General features: G+C 44.7%; 1 protein-coding gene across 1 annotated transcript in view; it reads left to right on the top strand.

Annotated features, from left to right (window-relative positions):
- SPON1 (spondin 1) overlaps positions 1 to 15,236 on the top strand; it is a 313,280-nt gene that overhangs the window by 172,397 nt on the left and 125,647 nt on the right. The window contains exon 6 of the mRNA XM_069554328.1: positions 7,450 to 7,598. Within this exon, the coding sequence (XP_069410429.1) occupies positions 7,450 to 7,598 (149 nt within the window). The remainder of the gene's footprint in view (positions 1 to 7,449; positions 7,599 to 15,236) is intronic.

Raw genomic sequence — 15,236 nt, 5'->3', positions numbered from 1 at the left:
CCAAAGCCTCAGAAACCAGGCAGATTCTGGAACTGAGCTCAGGGTGAGAAGAGCCAGGCCAAGAGGGAAGTGAGAGCCAAGACAAGGTTTATGAGCAGGGTTGGCAGGGCCACAGTGTTTTTCTATTGATCACTGGCCAGGTGGTACCTGGGTAAGTCTGGGTGTGTTAATGTTGGTCTTCTCAGGAAAGTTAAGTGACAGAGTCTTCTATTAAGAGTAGATGGGGAGAGGAGGCTAGGACTTAGAAAGTGGAGGAACTGTGCTGTAGCTACAATAACAAATTCTATATGAGTCCAACCAGTTCCCAAAGATTTGCTAAGATATGATGGGTGAGACTGAGAGTGGATAACAGGAGATTGTAGCAAACTAGTCCCTAAGGTTGCAAAACATTCTCCAGTGAAGCTCTGAATGAGTGTCAAGAGAATGAATGGTTGGCTTCTGCAGGATTGAGATTGGCAAGGAAATGCAGCCACTGGCAAAGCAGTCTAGGAAATCTGGGCTGTCACTGAATAGCTACCAGATGCAGAACCCCTCGAAGAATCCATCTACTGTGCAACACGCCTCCTCCTACACCAGACAATAGGGCAGACGGTTCTTCTTTCATCAGCGCTAGGCTTCTAGGCATTATTGTGAGTCCCGTAATTTACCGTCTAGTGCTGACAGCAGAAAAGAAGTCAGAAGTGAGATGAGTGCACCTGTGTCCCCCTGGAGTGGCTTTTCAGACCGATGCACGCACCTGGCTAGCTAGCAATATCTCAGACTCACGTGTCTAATCATTTCCTCCCAGCTTTCCGCCTGCCTCTGTCACACCTATGCCCCATCCAAGCTACTGGGAGTAACCATCTAGACCCAGCTGCTGGAGCCAGAGAGAGGCTGGCCAAACCAAGGAGCTGTGGCCTTACTTGAGAGTCAAAGAGTTGCTGATAGCGTCTGTTTTTCTGCCTTTACCCTGAGGCTGAAGCCCAAGTGTTAACTAGGAACCCCAGGGGTGGTCCCACTGAGTGTTCCTGTAAGAAAGTCATGAGCATTTACTTTATCCCCTTCTCCCCAGGCTTCCTAATACCTGCAGCCTCTCTCCTTCTCATCCCTTATTTCCTGGGGAATGGGGGCTAAACTTGTCTGTGTCCCAACTAACTGGGGTCTGCTTAGCACCTCATTCTTCCAGCCCTAGACAACTGTGTCCCATTTAGATGACTCCCTACCATTTTCTTCAGACTCAGTTTCCTGCATCTAACATTCCTGTCATCTCTTCCCACCAGTTCTAGTTCAAACTGCTAACCAATCTCCCAATCCGATTCCCTTTGGTCCCATGGCTTCCAGAAGTTTTCTGGTTTTGTCCCACCACATTCAGATTTAATTTGACTAGCTGGTATCTTTGGAGCCCATTTCATGTGTTAACTGTCTTTAATTCATGGACATCAGCCTCAGAAAGGCACTAGGAGGCTGGTCATGTCAATATCCCTACTTTACAGATGAGGAGACTTGAGAGTGACTGACTAACTTATTCAGTCTAGAAAGTTTCAGATTGGAGACTGGAATACACATGTTTGATCCAAAAACTGGAGCTTTTTTCTTCACCAAACTGACTCCTGTAGACTGTCTAGTCCTCCCTGATTTTACTGGCTCACACATCTGGTCCCCTGTTCCCATTTCCTCTCCTAAACCAGGTCATACACAACTCAGCCAGGGATGGTGATGGATCTCCTGTTTGGTCTCTTCACACTTGGGGCCCTCTCTCCTCCCTATGGCTGGCATGTCCTTCCAAAGATGAGATGTAGTGGGTGGGGGAGAGGTGGGGTCTGGCACTAGATAGACTCAACTTTGAATCCCGGCATCTTCAATATCTGCTCTGGTGATCTGGGGTTAACTCATTTCACCTCTTTAAGTCTAAGTTTCCTCATGTGAAAAGTGGAAATTGAGATAGCACTTGTATCAAAAAAAAAAAAAAGAGAGAGAGAGAAAGAACTTTCTTTTTTGATTAATTTAAAAACATATGCTACGTATAAGAATTTCCTAGGACTTCCGTGGTGGTCCAGTGGCTAAGACTCTGAGCTCCCAATGCAGGGGGCCTGGGTTCAATCCTTGGTCAGGAAGCTAGATTCCACATGCTGCAACTAAGACCCAGCGCAGTCAAATAAATATATATTTTTTAAAGAATTTCCTAATGTCTGAATATGTCATAAAAGTTCTTTTAAATAAATATTTGCTATGAAGGGAGTTGAATTTTCCCTGGTAGTTGAGCTGGTAAAGAATCCGCCTGCAATGCAGGAGACCCCGGCTCAATTCTTGGGCTGGGAAGATCTGCTGCAGAAGGGATAGGCTACCCACTCCAGTATTCTTGGGCTTCCCTTGGGCTCAGCTGGTAAAGAATCCACCTGCAATGTGGGAGACCTTGGTCCGATTCCTGGGTTGGGCAGATCCTCTGAAGAAGGGATATGCTACCAACTCCAGTATTCTGGCCTGGAGAATTCCATGAACTGTATAGTCCATGGGGTTGCAAAGAATCAGACACGATTGAGCAACTTTTCACTTTCATTTTCATGAAGGGAGTTCTTTGTTAAATTTAGTTAATTGTTTGAATCTCAGAAAGCATTTTTTCCCATTGACATAATGTTATAACAGATTATAAACAAGCTCACAATTATGTCTCTCTATTATATATTTGAGCTACTAAACAATTCTATTAGGTTTGAAAAAAAGACTTTTCTTTCTTGAGTATTTCATGTGACAATATTGGTCAAGTCCTTGGCACAGTTCCTGTCATGTAGTAATGACTCCATACGTGTAAACTATTGTCATGTCATTCTTGCCAGAAGAAAATTTCCATTATATTTCTCTCTCTTCTGATGCCAGTTACCACAATGGGCATGCATCACTCTCCACAACCTGGCCCTGCCTTTCTTTTTCATCTTATCTCTTTGTCTTCTAACTCTCTATTCCACTAAATGGTCTCCATTTCCCGACTTCTCAGGAAAAGAGGATGTGTTTTAGGGCTGGTGAACTTGGATTTGAACCCCAGCTTGGCCCTCTTGCTAGCTCCTCTGTGAGCTTAGGAAGGTTCCTTAACATCTCTTCATCTGTAGGATGACCATGAAGTTGTAATGAGGGTTACACCTAGGAAAGCAGTGTGCCTAACACTTGTGTGTTAGTCACTCAGTCATGTCCAACTCTGCAATTCCATGGACTATAGCCCGCCAGACTCCTCTATTCATGGAATTCTCCAGGCAAGAATACTGGAGTGGGTTGCCATTTCCTACTCCAGGAGATCTCCCTAACCCTAAAAATAGATCTTATCTATTTTTAATAGAATTCCTGCTCCTCCTGTCCTGCCGGTTTTCCCACGGGAGTCTCCTTCCAAGGGGGAAGTGTCCTTGCTCCTCTGCCTTCTTGTGGATGCTCCTGCGCTTTCTGTCTATACAAATACAGAGACTCTGTTTTGTACAGTTTCTTTAAAGTTTTTATAGTTCTCTCCCAGGCCAGCCCTATTAATTTGCACAACTCTGAGAAGCAATCCAGTCTAGTAATTATTATCTCTATTTTTAAAAGGTGAACTGCGTCTCTGAGAGATGGAATAACTGATTCATGGTCACGAATGGAGGCCTGGAGCCTTGGTCTTCTGCACTGTGGCCCTCCCCCCAAGCCATCCTGCCCATATGTGACTGCCACTCACCTGAATTCCTTGTTATTTCCAACAGTGCAAATTGTCCCAAGAGTGCCTGCCTTGTATCCCCAGGAAGGATATAGTCTGCCCCCTTACCCTAGCCTAGTGCCTTGCAAAATATCTATTATGTGGTTAATGTCATTCAAGGTCCTAAAATTTGAATAAATGTGGTATGTTGCAAGAGCACTTCAGAAAACTAACAACTATGTTGACTAGAAGGCTGAACTGATAACCCTGACATTTTAGTCACGAGTAAGACATCTCATTCTTGAGGTACTTGTTTCTCTGTAAACGTGCGTTTAGACTTTGAATCCCTGAATTTGGAGTCAGCTGCTCCATCTCCTGCGTTCCATGTTCTTGTGTCTAGAACTCTGACAATGCTTGATTATAGGTCATCTGCTGATCCATCCGTTTCCCCTCCCCCAGGCTGTGAGTCCCTCAGGACAAGCACCACATCCAAGTCCTGTCAGTGCCCGGGGCGTGCCACAGTGCTTGGCACATAGTAAATGGAAGTTCAATGAATAAATCAGAAAGAGCCATCTGGTCCACCGCCTCATGCCCTGTGATTGTGCTTGTTCCTATCCTCTTGCCTTAGTTCGCATTATGTGTTTATCTCTTATATTGAATCAAAGGCAGGTTCATATTTTACTCATTTTTGTAGCCTCCCAAACACCCAGGGAAGGAAGAAACCACCTTTATTGAGAGTCTATTGTGTGCCAATGATTGCACATATATTACGTCATTATGGTAAAAACTGAATTTAATTCTTATAACAGGTCCATAAAGTAGGCCTTATCATCCCTGAGCTACGAATCAGGGAAATAAAGTAATTGGAATTTGGCCAAGTTTCCACAGGTAGTAAGTGTCAGTGCCGGAATTTGAATCCCTGTCTGCCGGTTCTGAGACCCAGGCCTTTCTTTTTTGTTGTTGTTTGGTGTTTATTTTTAAACAGCCTGCAGAATAGCTGAGCATTTTAGCCCAGTAGGAGTTAGGAACTCTGCTGAACTGAGACTTGAATTTAATCACATTGAATCAAATCTGTGCAAGCCTGCTGCCCAATGCTTCCAGCACGTATACTGCCATCTTTGTATTTGATTTTTTGGATGAAATGCTTCAGGGAATAAGTGCTAAGCATTCACGGTGCATCAGGCTCAGGACTGGGCCATTGGGCATACAGTGCTGAAGACAGACTTCCTCAGGGAGCCTACAGTCTAGTGGGAAAACACATGAAGTGGGGATCGTAAATATGATCTGTGCTGATAGAACAAACTGGTAGTGGGGAAAAGGAAGGGGAGGGGTAAGAGGGATCAAGATACACAAAATAGGTATTGTACAGCACAGAAAAATATAGCCATTATTTTTTAATAACTATGAAAATATTGAATCACTGTGTTATATACCTGAAGCTAATATAACATTGTGTATCAACTATACTTCCATTTTTTAAAATGTGATCTGTGCTAAGGGGAGACAGAAGACAAAGGTTTAAATCATTCTAGGGAGGTCTTGCCTGGAAAATCCCATGGGCGGAGGAGCCTGGTAGGCTGCAGTCCATGGGTCACTAAGAGTCGAACACAACCGCGCGACTTCACTTTCACTTTCCACTTTCATGCACTGGAGAAGGAAATGGTAGCCTACTCCAGTGTTCTTGCCTGGAGAATCCCAGGGACAGAGGAGCCTGGAGGGCTGCCGTCTCGGGGGTTGCACAGAATCAGACACAACTGAAGCAACTTAGCAGCAGCAACAGGGAGGTCTTGGGAGGCTTCTGGGTAAATCAGGAAAGAGGAATGAGTGGCCGAGACAGGAGGAAACCACAGAGGGAACAGCATGTGCTAAGCCACTGAGGTATGAAATTATAGGTAGAATGGGTCTGGAACAAGGGGATATTTTGGTGAAACAGAAGAGATACTGGAACTGGTCTCCCTGTGTTCACGCCATGAACCAAACATCATGACTGATTCTAACCCTTGCCCCTACACAAGCAATGCTCTTAGCCTAGATGATAACCAGAGCATGCTTCCCAATCAGGAAGTAAATTAGAGAAATGGCTGGCAATACCTCCATCTGTCTTCTCTAGGGATGTGATGGACAAACTCACTGTTTGCATTTCCCTGATGTATGGGAAACAATGAGCCAGCAGCTGGGTAGACCCCCATGGTGATGTTGTCTGCCTGGATCATGTCATCTCTCAGCAGACCAGGCAGGTAGCTTTGGGCCCACGCTCTTGATGTGCCCCTGGACCAGAGGGCCCTGGAGTAGCAGGTGGGAGATGTGAACAAGATCTGGGCCTGTTCAGAATCACTTTCTTAAGTAGTGGGGGGTAGAGTGGAAAGGTCTGCCCACCCTGAGCCAGAGGGTTGGAAGTGGCAAACATCAGTTGGATCCAACCAGTTCAAGTTTCCCTCCTTGCTGTGCCCCAAAATATTCCTTAACTGGAGATTTAAAAAACCCAGCCAAAGAACAGCAGACAACTGAGTCCACATTATAATGAATCGTATGTAACAGTAATCAGTATGCGTGTGTGCATGCTAAGTCACTTCCATCATGTCCGACTCTTTGTGACCCCATGGACTGTAGCCTGCCAGGCTCCTCTGTCCACGGAATTTGCCAGGCAAGAAGAACACTGGAGCGGGTTGCCATTTCGTCCTCCAGGGGATCTTCCGGACCCACGGATTTCACCTGGGTCTCTGATGTCTCCTGCATTGGCAGACAGGTTCTTTACCACTAGTGCCACCCGGGAAGCCCAGTAATCAATATAGATGTATTTATATTCATCATGTGCAAAAACAAATCTGGTGTGGTGTTGGTGTTGACTTTTCTCTCCTCTCTTTCCTCCCCCTTGAGACTTTGAAAAGTCCTCAGGCCAAATTCTGCCTTGGTCCTGCCCAGACATTATTCTGTTCTCTCTCTGTGTCATAATCTGCAGGATAATGACTGCAGTCATTATCCTGGGTGATCCTCAGCAAACCACGATGGACTAGTCATGTCCTTGTATCCAAACCACCTCGCCCATCCTTTCACATGGCTAGCCTGCCTGCCCTTCACCTTGGAAGGTACATAAAAACAAGCAGTGCTTATCCCCAGGAATGATTAAGCCTAATTTCCTACTCACTCCCTTTACCTTTTGCTCGGTGCCCACCTCCCCAGCTCCACACTCCAATATTGCCCACACTGATGCATCCTTCACACTGCTATCTGGATGATTTATCCAAAATTCAAATGTGATCGTGTCATTCCCCTGCTCAGAACACTTCAATGGTTTCAGATCCTTTAAAGTGACATCTGAACTCCTGAAGCATTTAGAACAAGGTTCTCCATGGGCAGGCTCCTTCCCACTTCCCTGGCCTCATTTCCCAACTCTCCCCTTGACACTCTGTGACACAGCAATGCTAAATCACTTACAGCTCCCCAAACACACAATGTGACTTAATGTTTCTGAGTCCACCAGAAATAGTTGTTCCTCTCTGTTCTGTCTTACAACTCTGCTCAGCATTTAAACCTTCTCTCAACTTTCTTCCTCTCTGAGATTCTTCCAGACAGGAGTCATCATTCTGGGCCAGCTCTGTGTCTTATATAGACATCTACCCATTGCGCTGTCTGCATATGCCCAGGACTTACTTGCTTACAGGGACTATCTTACTCATCCCAGAATAGCACAGGGCCTAACACAGAGCAGGTGCTTAGCCAACACAGGTTGGATCATTGTCCAATTACACCTCCCCATCCTTGAAGAGACTTGTGTTTTAGCCACAGCCACACTGATACCTGCATCTAATTGGCTTTTCCAGGTCGGGCCAATCACTGGTCTGCAATCATCGGCGGATCCCACTCCAAGAATTACGTGCTATGGGAGTATGGAGGGTATGCGAGTGAAGGCGTCAAACAGGTTGCAGAATTGGGCTCTCCAGTGAAAATGGAGGAGGAAATTCGACAACAGGTAAGAAAAATAATCCCAGAATGACTAAAACCCAGACATGCCATCAAGCATCCTTTAGCTTTCTTTCCCAGGGGCTGAAAACTTATAGGACAATGTGCTTGAAAATTGGTACTGTAGGAAGTGAAATCTATTTGCTGAGTTTCAGAGTGCTTATGTTCAGTTGAAGACAGAGGCACAAATGTTCGTCTTGTGTCTTGCATCTTCCCTGACTGCATTTGTGGTTTCTTGAGCTTGTTCTAAAAGCTGTTGCTGTAGCTGCATTGTTGGAATATCACATCTTTGTTCTCCTGAGGGTCAATGTGGTGGGTTACTTTGATTCTTGAGAGGGTCGGGGGAGTGACATTCACATGAAGCTAAAATCACCATTTCCAAAAAGAAACATTTGTTTATTGACAGATGGTCTTTGCCCCCATGTCTTGAGGTGTTTGATAGTCAGTAATTAATCAAAATAATTATAAGCTGAAGCATCTTTAATGTATTGATACAGTGTACCATCTCATGCGGGCCCAGGAGTCAGGTATTATCTAGGACCCCTTTCACACCAATGAGGGATTAGGGAGAAATAGTCTATCATTCTTTTCTATTCGTTGGGAAGTACCATCATCCAACATCAAAAGCACTAGAAAGAGGTTCGTGAGGGATCTTGAAAGAAGAGCTGTGGTTTGTTGAAGGCCATTCACAGGCTGCACTGTGGGGAGGAGACAGTCCAGCTTTGGCCATCACTACCCACAAAAGCCCTTTGGGTCTCAGACAGCTGGGTAGCGAACCACATCTCACTGCTCATAAGTGTACAGGGGGAAGGAAGGAAAGAGCCAAGCGTGCTGGGAATGTGGTCGTTTCCAGCACAGGCCACTGTGAGGCTGCTGCCCTGCTTGGGCTCCTGCCCCTCGTCTCCTGAGACAGTGCAGGGGGCCCTGTGTCTCACGATGTGTGTGTGCGCAGCAGGGCACGCAGAGCTGAGGCCCCCAGCCCTTCCCCCTGATGTCTACCATCTGGACTCCAAGCTCCCACAGACCCTAAACTGAATGCAGCCAAGGCCACCTGATTGCTGCTATAATCCCCTGAGGAATTCTTTTGGCCCAGCATCCAAAAACACCCAGGAATTAGCTTATGTTTCTCATTAATTTGATTTAAAGCCTTTCTCCATTTTCAGAAAAAAAATTGTTTAAGCCAGCCTTTCAAGATAGTATGCTATTCGTCACAGGTTTATCTTACCAATGACTTAGTGTTTCTCTGACTCTGGCCACCATGCCTTGTCACTGGTATTGCTCATTTAGGCTACAGCACAGCCACGTTCATGTGCAAAGTCATGAAGGGCTTCATACTGGTCCTCATCTAGGCTGTCATGGAGGGGAAATAGCTTGTCTGGGCTCCTGATTCTCAAGCATGGAATATATGGCCTTCCAAGGTCTGTTGTGTCATATGTTGAGAAACCATTTGTTATAAACAGTAGCTGAAACTAAAGTTTTCATATTAATTAGATCAAGATCAAGGGCATCTTCATAATAATGCCCATGTCACTCGTTGGCTATCTTGAGGGATTTCTGGATAGAAGGGAAGCAGGCAGGTTTTCTGAGAAACTGAGGCCACCCTGTGCTGGAGAACACGGTCAGTCATGTGTCATAGCAGTAAGAAGGCTGACAGCTGATGAATGGACCTCCTGCCTCCTGTCTCCTCTTAGGAAAATGTTCTTTGCTTGGTGTGGTCCTGACCAGCACACCTGGGATTAGCTTTTGTACATGTAGACAATGTCTGATTCTCCTAGCTGGCCAGTGTTCCTGACATTAAGTCATAATAATATTTAATTATGGGTACAGCACATGAAAGTTAAAAATCCCACTGAGCACGTCCTAAGGGCTGTCAGGTTCCCTGGATGCTAACCATGGACTTTTAGCTCTCACCTCTAGTTGGAGAAGATAATATTAATTCCCCAGTTTTTCTGATAAGGATAATGGAGGCACAGTCAATAGTTAGAGAATTCCAGAACTTGAACCCAAGTCCACCTGGCTCCAAAGCCTGTATTAGTACCAAATAAATCATTTGTAGGGCCTAGTGAAAATGGGAGGTCATTTGTTCAAAACTTAAGAATTTCAAGATGGTGGCACTTGAATTGCACAGCACAGGGCCCTAACAGTCTGCACAGGTCATACACTCATGAGACTGGCCCTCTCTACCCACCTTTCTCACCCCACAGAGAAACTCCCCTCTCCAGCCTCTGAAATAAGCCTGTTTCCATAGCTCTGCTCAGCAGTGCATCCAGCAGCCCAGCTTCTAGAAAAGTCAGACAGATAAAGTGATTTCAGGGTCCCTTCGCTTTCAAGCAACTCATGGTTCTAAATATTGTTCCCTGAAAGCACACAATTTATTTTTCTGTAAGCCAGGTAAGAAACAACATAAAAAAGGAACAAGAATATGAATCCTCCTAGAATATGAAAGTGCCCCCTGAATAACCAGGAACTTGTTTGAACACATCTACAAACTAACACAGTGTTCTCAGCCTTTAATACCTTATATCCTACCAACTGCTATATCAAAGAACCCGAGTCCAACCAGGATGAAAATAAAAAGGCCTCTTTTCCCAAGAAAGACATTTATATGCTTCCTAGCATTCTCTTATTATAGACTTATCACTCACTGCAAGTTTCAAGGGCATTAAAAATCACAGCAGATATTGTTGGAGGTAAATCTTATGCTAATGGCTTTCAAACACAAATGAACAAAAATAATAATCCCATTAATACTGGGAAACTGTAATAATATTATTGAGCATAAATTTTAATGTCCCTATAGCTACAAAACACCAAGAAAATTAATGAAAAATTACAGCAGCGTTTTTGGCATTCATGACACTTATGGCCAGAGATAGTGGAGGAAGGGCACAAGGCACACTTCTTAGCAGGAGACAGAGGCAAGTGGGTCCTGGTGGGGACAGTGGATTAGGAATACCGAGAGAAGCCTGGCCTGGCAGGTCACAGATGAGTAACCTCAAGACAGGTGGAGGCAGTAGGGAATGGTAGATCATACCTGCAGGCAGACCCAGGACCTGAAAGTGAACTGACGAATATTCATCATTATGAAAATGTTACATTAAGACCATTTTTATTTCATCAAGTATACATCTGTGGCATGTGTACAAAGTGTATGGGCCCAAAGATGGTGCTCCCTTCACCATGTTATTCATGCTAGAAACTTGGGCGTCACCCTTGATCCTGCCCCCATCCCAATTTCTTCTGCCTTCTCTCCTAAATTCCTCCAGGTCACTTCCTCAGTACCGCAGCTCCATTTAAATCATCTCATCTCTTGCCTGAATTGTTGCTCTAGCCATCTGGTCTCCCTGCCTCCAGCCCTCTTCCTGTTATTCATACTTCCCCACAGTCATTTTATAAAATATCCATTGGATTATGCCACTCTCCCAATTAGAATGTTTAATGGCTCCTAATTGACCCCAGAAAAAAGTCCAAACTCTTTATCATAGCTTGAAAACCCTCCATGATCTGGCCTTGTTTACCTCCCCCATCTTATTACTTGCTGCAGCTCTAAGCTGAACCAGTGCAGAACCTGTTCCATACTCTCCAAAAGCCATACCTCTCTTGCATCTGGGCCTTCTGTCAGTCTAGAACATCTTCCAGCTCCCTTTCAACTGGTGAACTAGTGTTGATACTTCAGAACTCAGCTTAAATGTTGCTCTTCCTGGAAGCCTTCCCAAATTCTATGCAAAATTTATCCCCTGGCCTAGTGCTCCCACAACACGGGGTACCTCCCCCATCATTACCATCATCACATTTACTGCAAGTTCTTGTTTGATATCTCTCCTTCACTAAACTGCAAAGTTCAGAAATCCATGTTCTCCATCTCTGTATCCTCTGAGTGGCTATAGTGTTAATTGTTTCCTGCATAGATTAGTTCATTTGATAATTTTACTGAACACCTACTAAATAAGTGCCAGGTATTGGAAATCCACCAGCGATGAGATCATTCCCTGCCTTCAGAGAGTCTATGCTCTAATGGAGGAAACAATGGGGGGAAATGGTTAAATAATTATAAATTAAGGTAAGAAAAGAAATCAACAAGGAGTGGCATAAAAAAAAACATTAGTAGGGAGGGATCTTGCTAGTAAGATGGTCAGGGAAGGTCTCTGTGAGCAGTGCCCATTAAGCTGAGACCCAAAAGAAAAGCATCGGGAAAACATCACTCTAGATGGTGAACACAGCATGTGCAAAAACTCAGAAGTAGAAGAGAGCTTATCATCCTGGAAGAACTGAGAGAAGACTTGTGTGGCAAGAGAAGGATGAGTGAGGGGGAGTGTGGCTCCAAGTGCATGAAGGACACGTCTCCACGCTGGAGAGATTCAGAGATTGGGAGGGAGAGGTGGATATATAAATTACTCTTTCCTTATAATGTACTTAGATTCTTTAGGGGACTCTCTGCAATAGCTGAGGAAATGAAGACATTAGACTGTGGCAGCTGTTGAATGTGCCATTCTCTGGGTCCACTTTCCCTGCAGACATGTTAGACGTGTGTGTTTCCCGGCCCCTCCCTCTGGGCAGGCTGGGTCTGGCGCCCCTTCCTGGAGCAGCTGCAGCTCCCTGTGTGGTCCTTCTCCTAGACTGGGTGGTCCCTGCTTCATTCCTTCTCCATCTCCCAAGCATGTTCTGTGTCCCTGGAAGGTGGGCACTTGTTGATTTTCCCCTCTGCTCTGTTCTTCCTCATTCTGTTGCTTCATCATGGTTTCTTTTAATGTCTTCCATTTTAAACATGTCTAATTGTCTTACTCGGATTATTCTGTCACCTCAGCATTTTAAGGATGAATGTTCCTTTGAATTGAACTTGCCCACTCTCCCCATCACTAGTGTCCTTGATTGACTTTGGATTGTTTGCTCATCTTTAGTGGGTATTTTTCTTTGTTTCCTGTGACAGTCCTCTATGCTCAAGTTGTGTTGTCTGCTCAAGGGAAGATTGTATTTTTTTTCCTTTCTACCCCAGTTTTGATGTCATTTCTCAGCTTCAAGTTGCCCGCTACCAGGCCAGTGGTCTGCACTTAAACACATGGGAGAGGCTGGGGCTTCTGTTTAGTGAAGGTGAATTTTCATTCAAGGACCTGGATGAGAGCAACCTTCCTTGCCACCTCCCCAAACGACTGACAGAGGATTTTGTTATCCCCATTCACAAAAAGGAGAGTCCTTCAAAATAACCAGCTTGAGGCAGGGGTGTCTTGCCACACGTCACCTAATACTAGCTTAAGACCTCGTCTTCTTGCCCTGCATGATTTTAAAACCTCTGGCTCCTGGGACCATACCCTGGGCCCAGTCCCAGGCATCAGCTCTGCTCACAGTTTTGGGTTGGACTTTTCTCCTCCTTTCTGGCATCCAGGGAATTTTTCTAAACTCCCTTTTGTATTTTTGAAACTTCCACCTGCTATATTTGTCTAACATGTCTATGTGTTTGTAGTAGGAAGCAGACTTTTTGCATCAGCTCAGTCTTTCCTGCCTCCTGATGTCCACCAAGTATGTCCAGCACTTCATACACCGTCTCCCATACAGTAGGTGTTCAGCCAGCGTCTGAATTGGTGAACTGACACACAAGCCAAAATGTCTTACTAAGTCATTGTTGTGTTTAGTTGCTAAGTGGTGTCCGATTCTTGCAACCCCAGCTCAGCCAAGCTCCCCTGTCCATGCAATTCTCCAAGCAGGAATACTCGAGTGGGTTGCCATCTCCTTCTCCAAGGGATCTTCCTGACCCCGGGATCAAACCCATGTCTCCCGTATTGCAGGCAGATTTTTCTACAGCTGATGCATAAAGGGAAGCCCTATTAAGTCATTTAGTTCAGTTCAGTTGCTCAGTCATGTCCAACTCTTTGTGATCCCACGGACTGTTGCACACCAGGCTTCCCTGTCCATCACCAACTCCTGGAGCTTGCTCAAATTCATGTCCACCAAGTTGGTGATGCCATCTAACCATCTCATCCTCTGTCATCCCCTTCTTCCCATGCCTTCAATCTTTCTCAGCATCAGAGTCTTTCCCAGTAAGTCAGTTCTTCGCATCAGGTGACCAAAGTATTGGAGTTTCAGCTTCAGCATCAGTTCTTCCAATGAATATTCAGGACTGATTTCCTTTAGGATTGACTGGTTTGATCTCCTTGCAGTCCAAAGGATTCTCAAGAGGCTTCTCCAACACCACAGTTCAAAAGCATCAATTCTTCAGTGCTCAGCTTTCTTTATAGTCCAACTCTCACATCCATACATGACTACTGGAAAAACCATAACTTTGACTAGATAGACCTTTGTTGGCAAAGTAATATCTCTGCTTTTTAATATGCTATCTAGGTTTGTCCTAGCTTTTCTTCCAAGGAGCAAGCATCTTTAATTTCTTGGCTGCAATCACCATCTGCAGTGATTTTGGAGCCCCCCCAAAATAAAGTTTCTCATGGCTTCCATTGTTTCCCCATCTATTTGCCATGAAATATGTACTGGGTACCATGAACTTCATTTTTTTTTTTGAACTTCATTTTTTGAATATTGAGTTTTAAGCCAGCTTTTTCACTCTCCTCTTTCACTTTCATCAAGAGGCTCTTTAGTTCATCTTTGCTTTCTGCCTTAAGGGTAGTGTCGCCTGCATATCAGAGGTTATTGATGTTTCTCCCAGCAATCTTGATTCCAGCTTGTGCTTCTTCCAGCCCAGCGTTTCTCCTGATGTACTCTGCATAGAAGTTAAATAAGCAGGGTGACAATGTACAGCCTCGACGTACTCCTTTTCCTATTTGGAGCCAGTCTGTTGTTCCATATCCAGTTCTAACTGTTGCTTTTTGACCTCCATACAGGTTTCTCAGGAGGCAGGTAAGGTGGTGTGGTATTCCCATCTCTTTAATTATTTTCCATAGTTTGTTGTGATCCACACAGTCAAAGGCTTTGGTGTAGTCAATAAAGCAGAAGTACATGTTTTCTGGAACTCCATTGCTTTTTCAATGATCCAACGGATGTTGGCAATTTGATCTCTGGTTCCTCTGCCTTTTCTAAATCCAGCTTGAACATTTGGAAGTTCATGGTTCACGTACTGTTGAAGCCTGGCTTGGAGAATTTTGAGTGTCACTTTACTAGCGTGTGAGATGAGTGCAATTGTGCGGTAGTTTGAACATTCTTTGGCAGTCATTAACAAATGACAAATTAAGTCATATGGACTTTAGTGCCCTGGTTGGGCACTAGCTCTCTGCCTTGGCAAGGAGGGCTTGTTTTCCACTCTGATTGTTCTGGTTCGAGTAAGCTGAGAGCCACACAACACAAGCTTTATTCAGGGGCCAGAGAATGGAGAAGTGGGAACTAAGGTTGACAGGTTAACTTCTCACACACCTGGCCAAGGGATTTAATTTTAAAGAATAAGACAAAGGGAGGAGGAGGGAGGCTAATGATGGTGAGGCGTATGCATTAATCCATTGGAGAAAGTGCAGGACTCTTCCCAGGGATTGGGGTGCCATCCCCTTTTATCCTTTTTTGGTCCTTGATGTCAAGTCATGGCTGCCAGTTGTGTTATTTAATATGCAAATATAGTAAAAATCAGCTGGAAATGAGACTCAGGCTCTGTTGGAGGTCTGATTCACTGCCATTTTGGTCCAGCTGGGTTTGTTTGTTTGTAGCTTCCTTTCTT

This window comes from Ovis canadensis, chromosome 15, assembly GCF_042477335.2.
Source record: "Ovis canadensis isolate MfBH-ARS-UI-01 breed Bighorn chromosome 15, ARS-UI_OviCan_v2, whole genome shotgun sequence".
NCBI lineage: Eukaryota > Metazoa > Chordata > Mammalia > Artiodactyla > Bovidae > Ovis > Ovis canadensis.
Note: the sequence above shows the minus strand (reverse complement) of the source record. Positions and strands in the feature narration are given on the sequence as shown.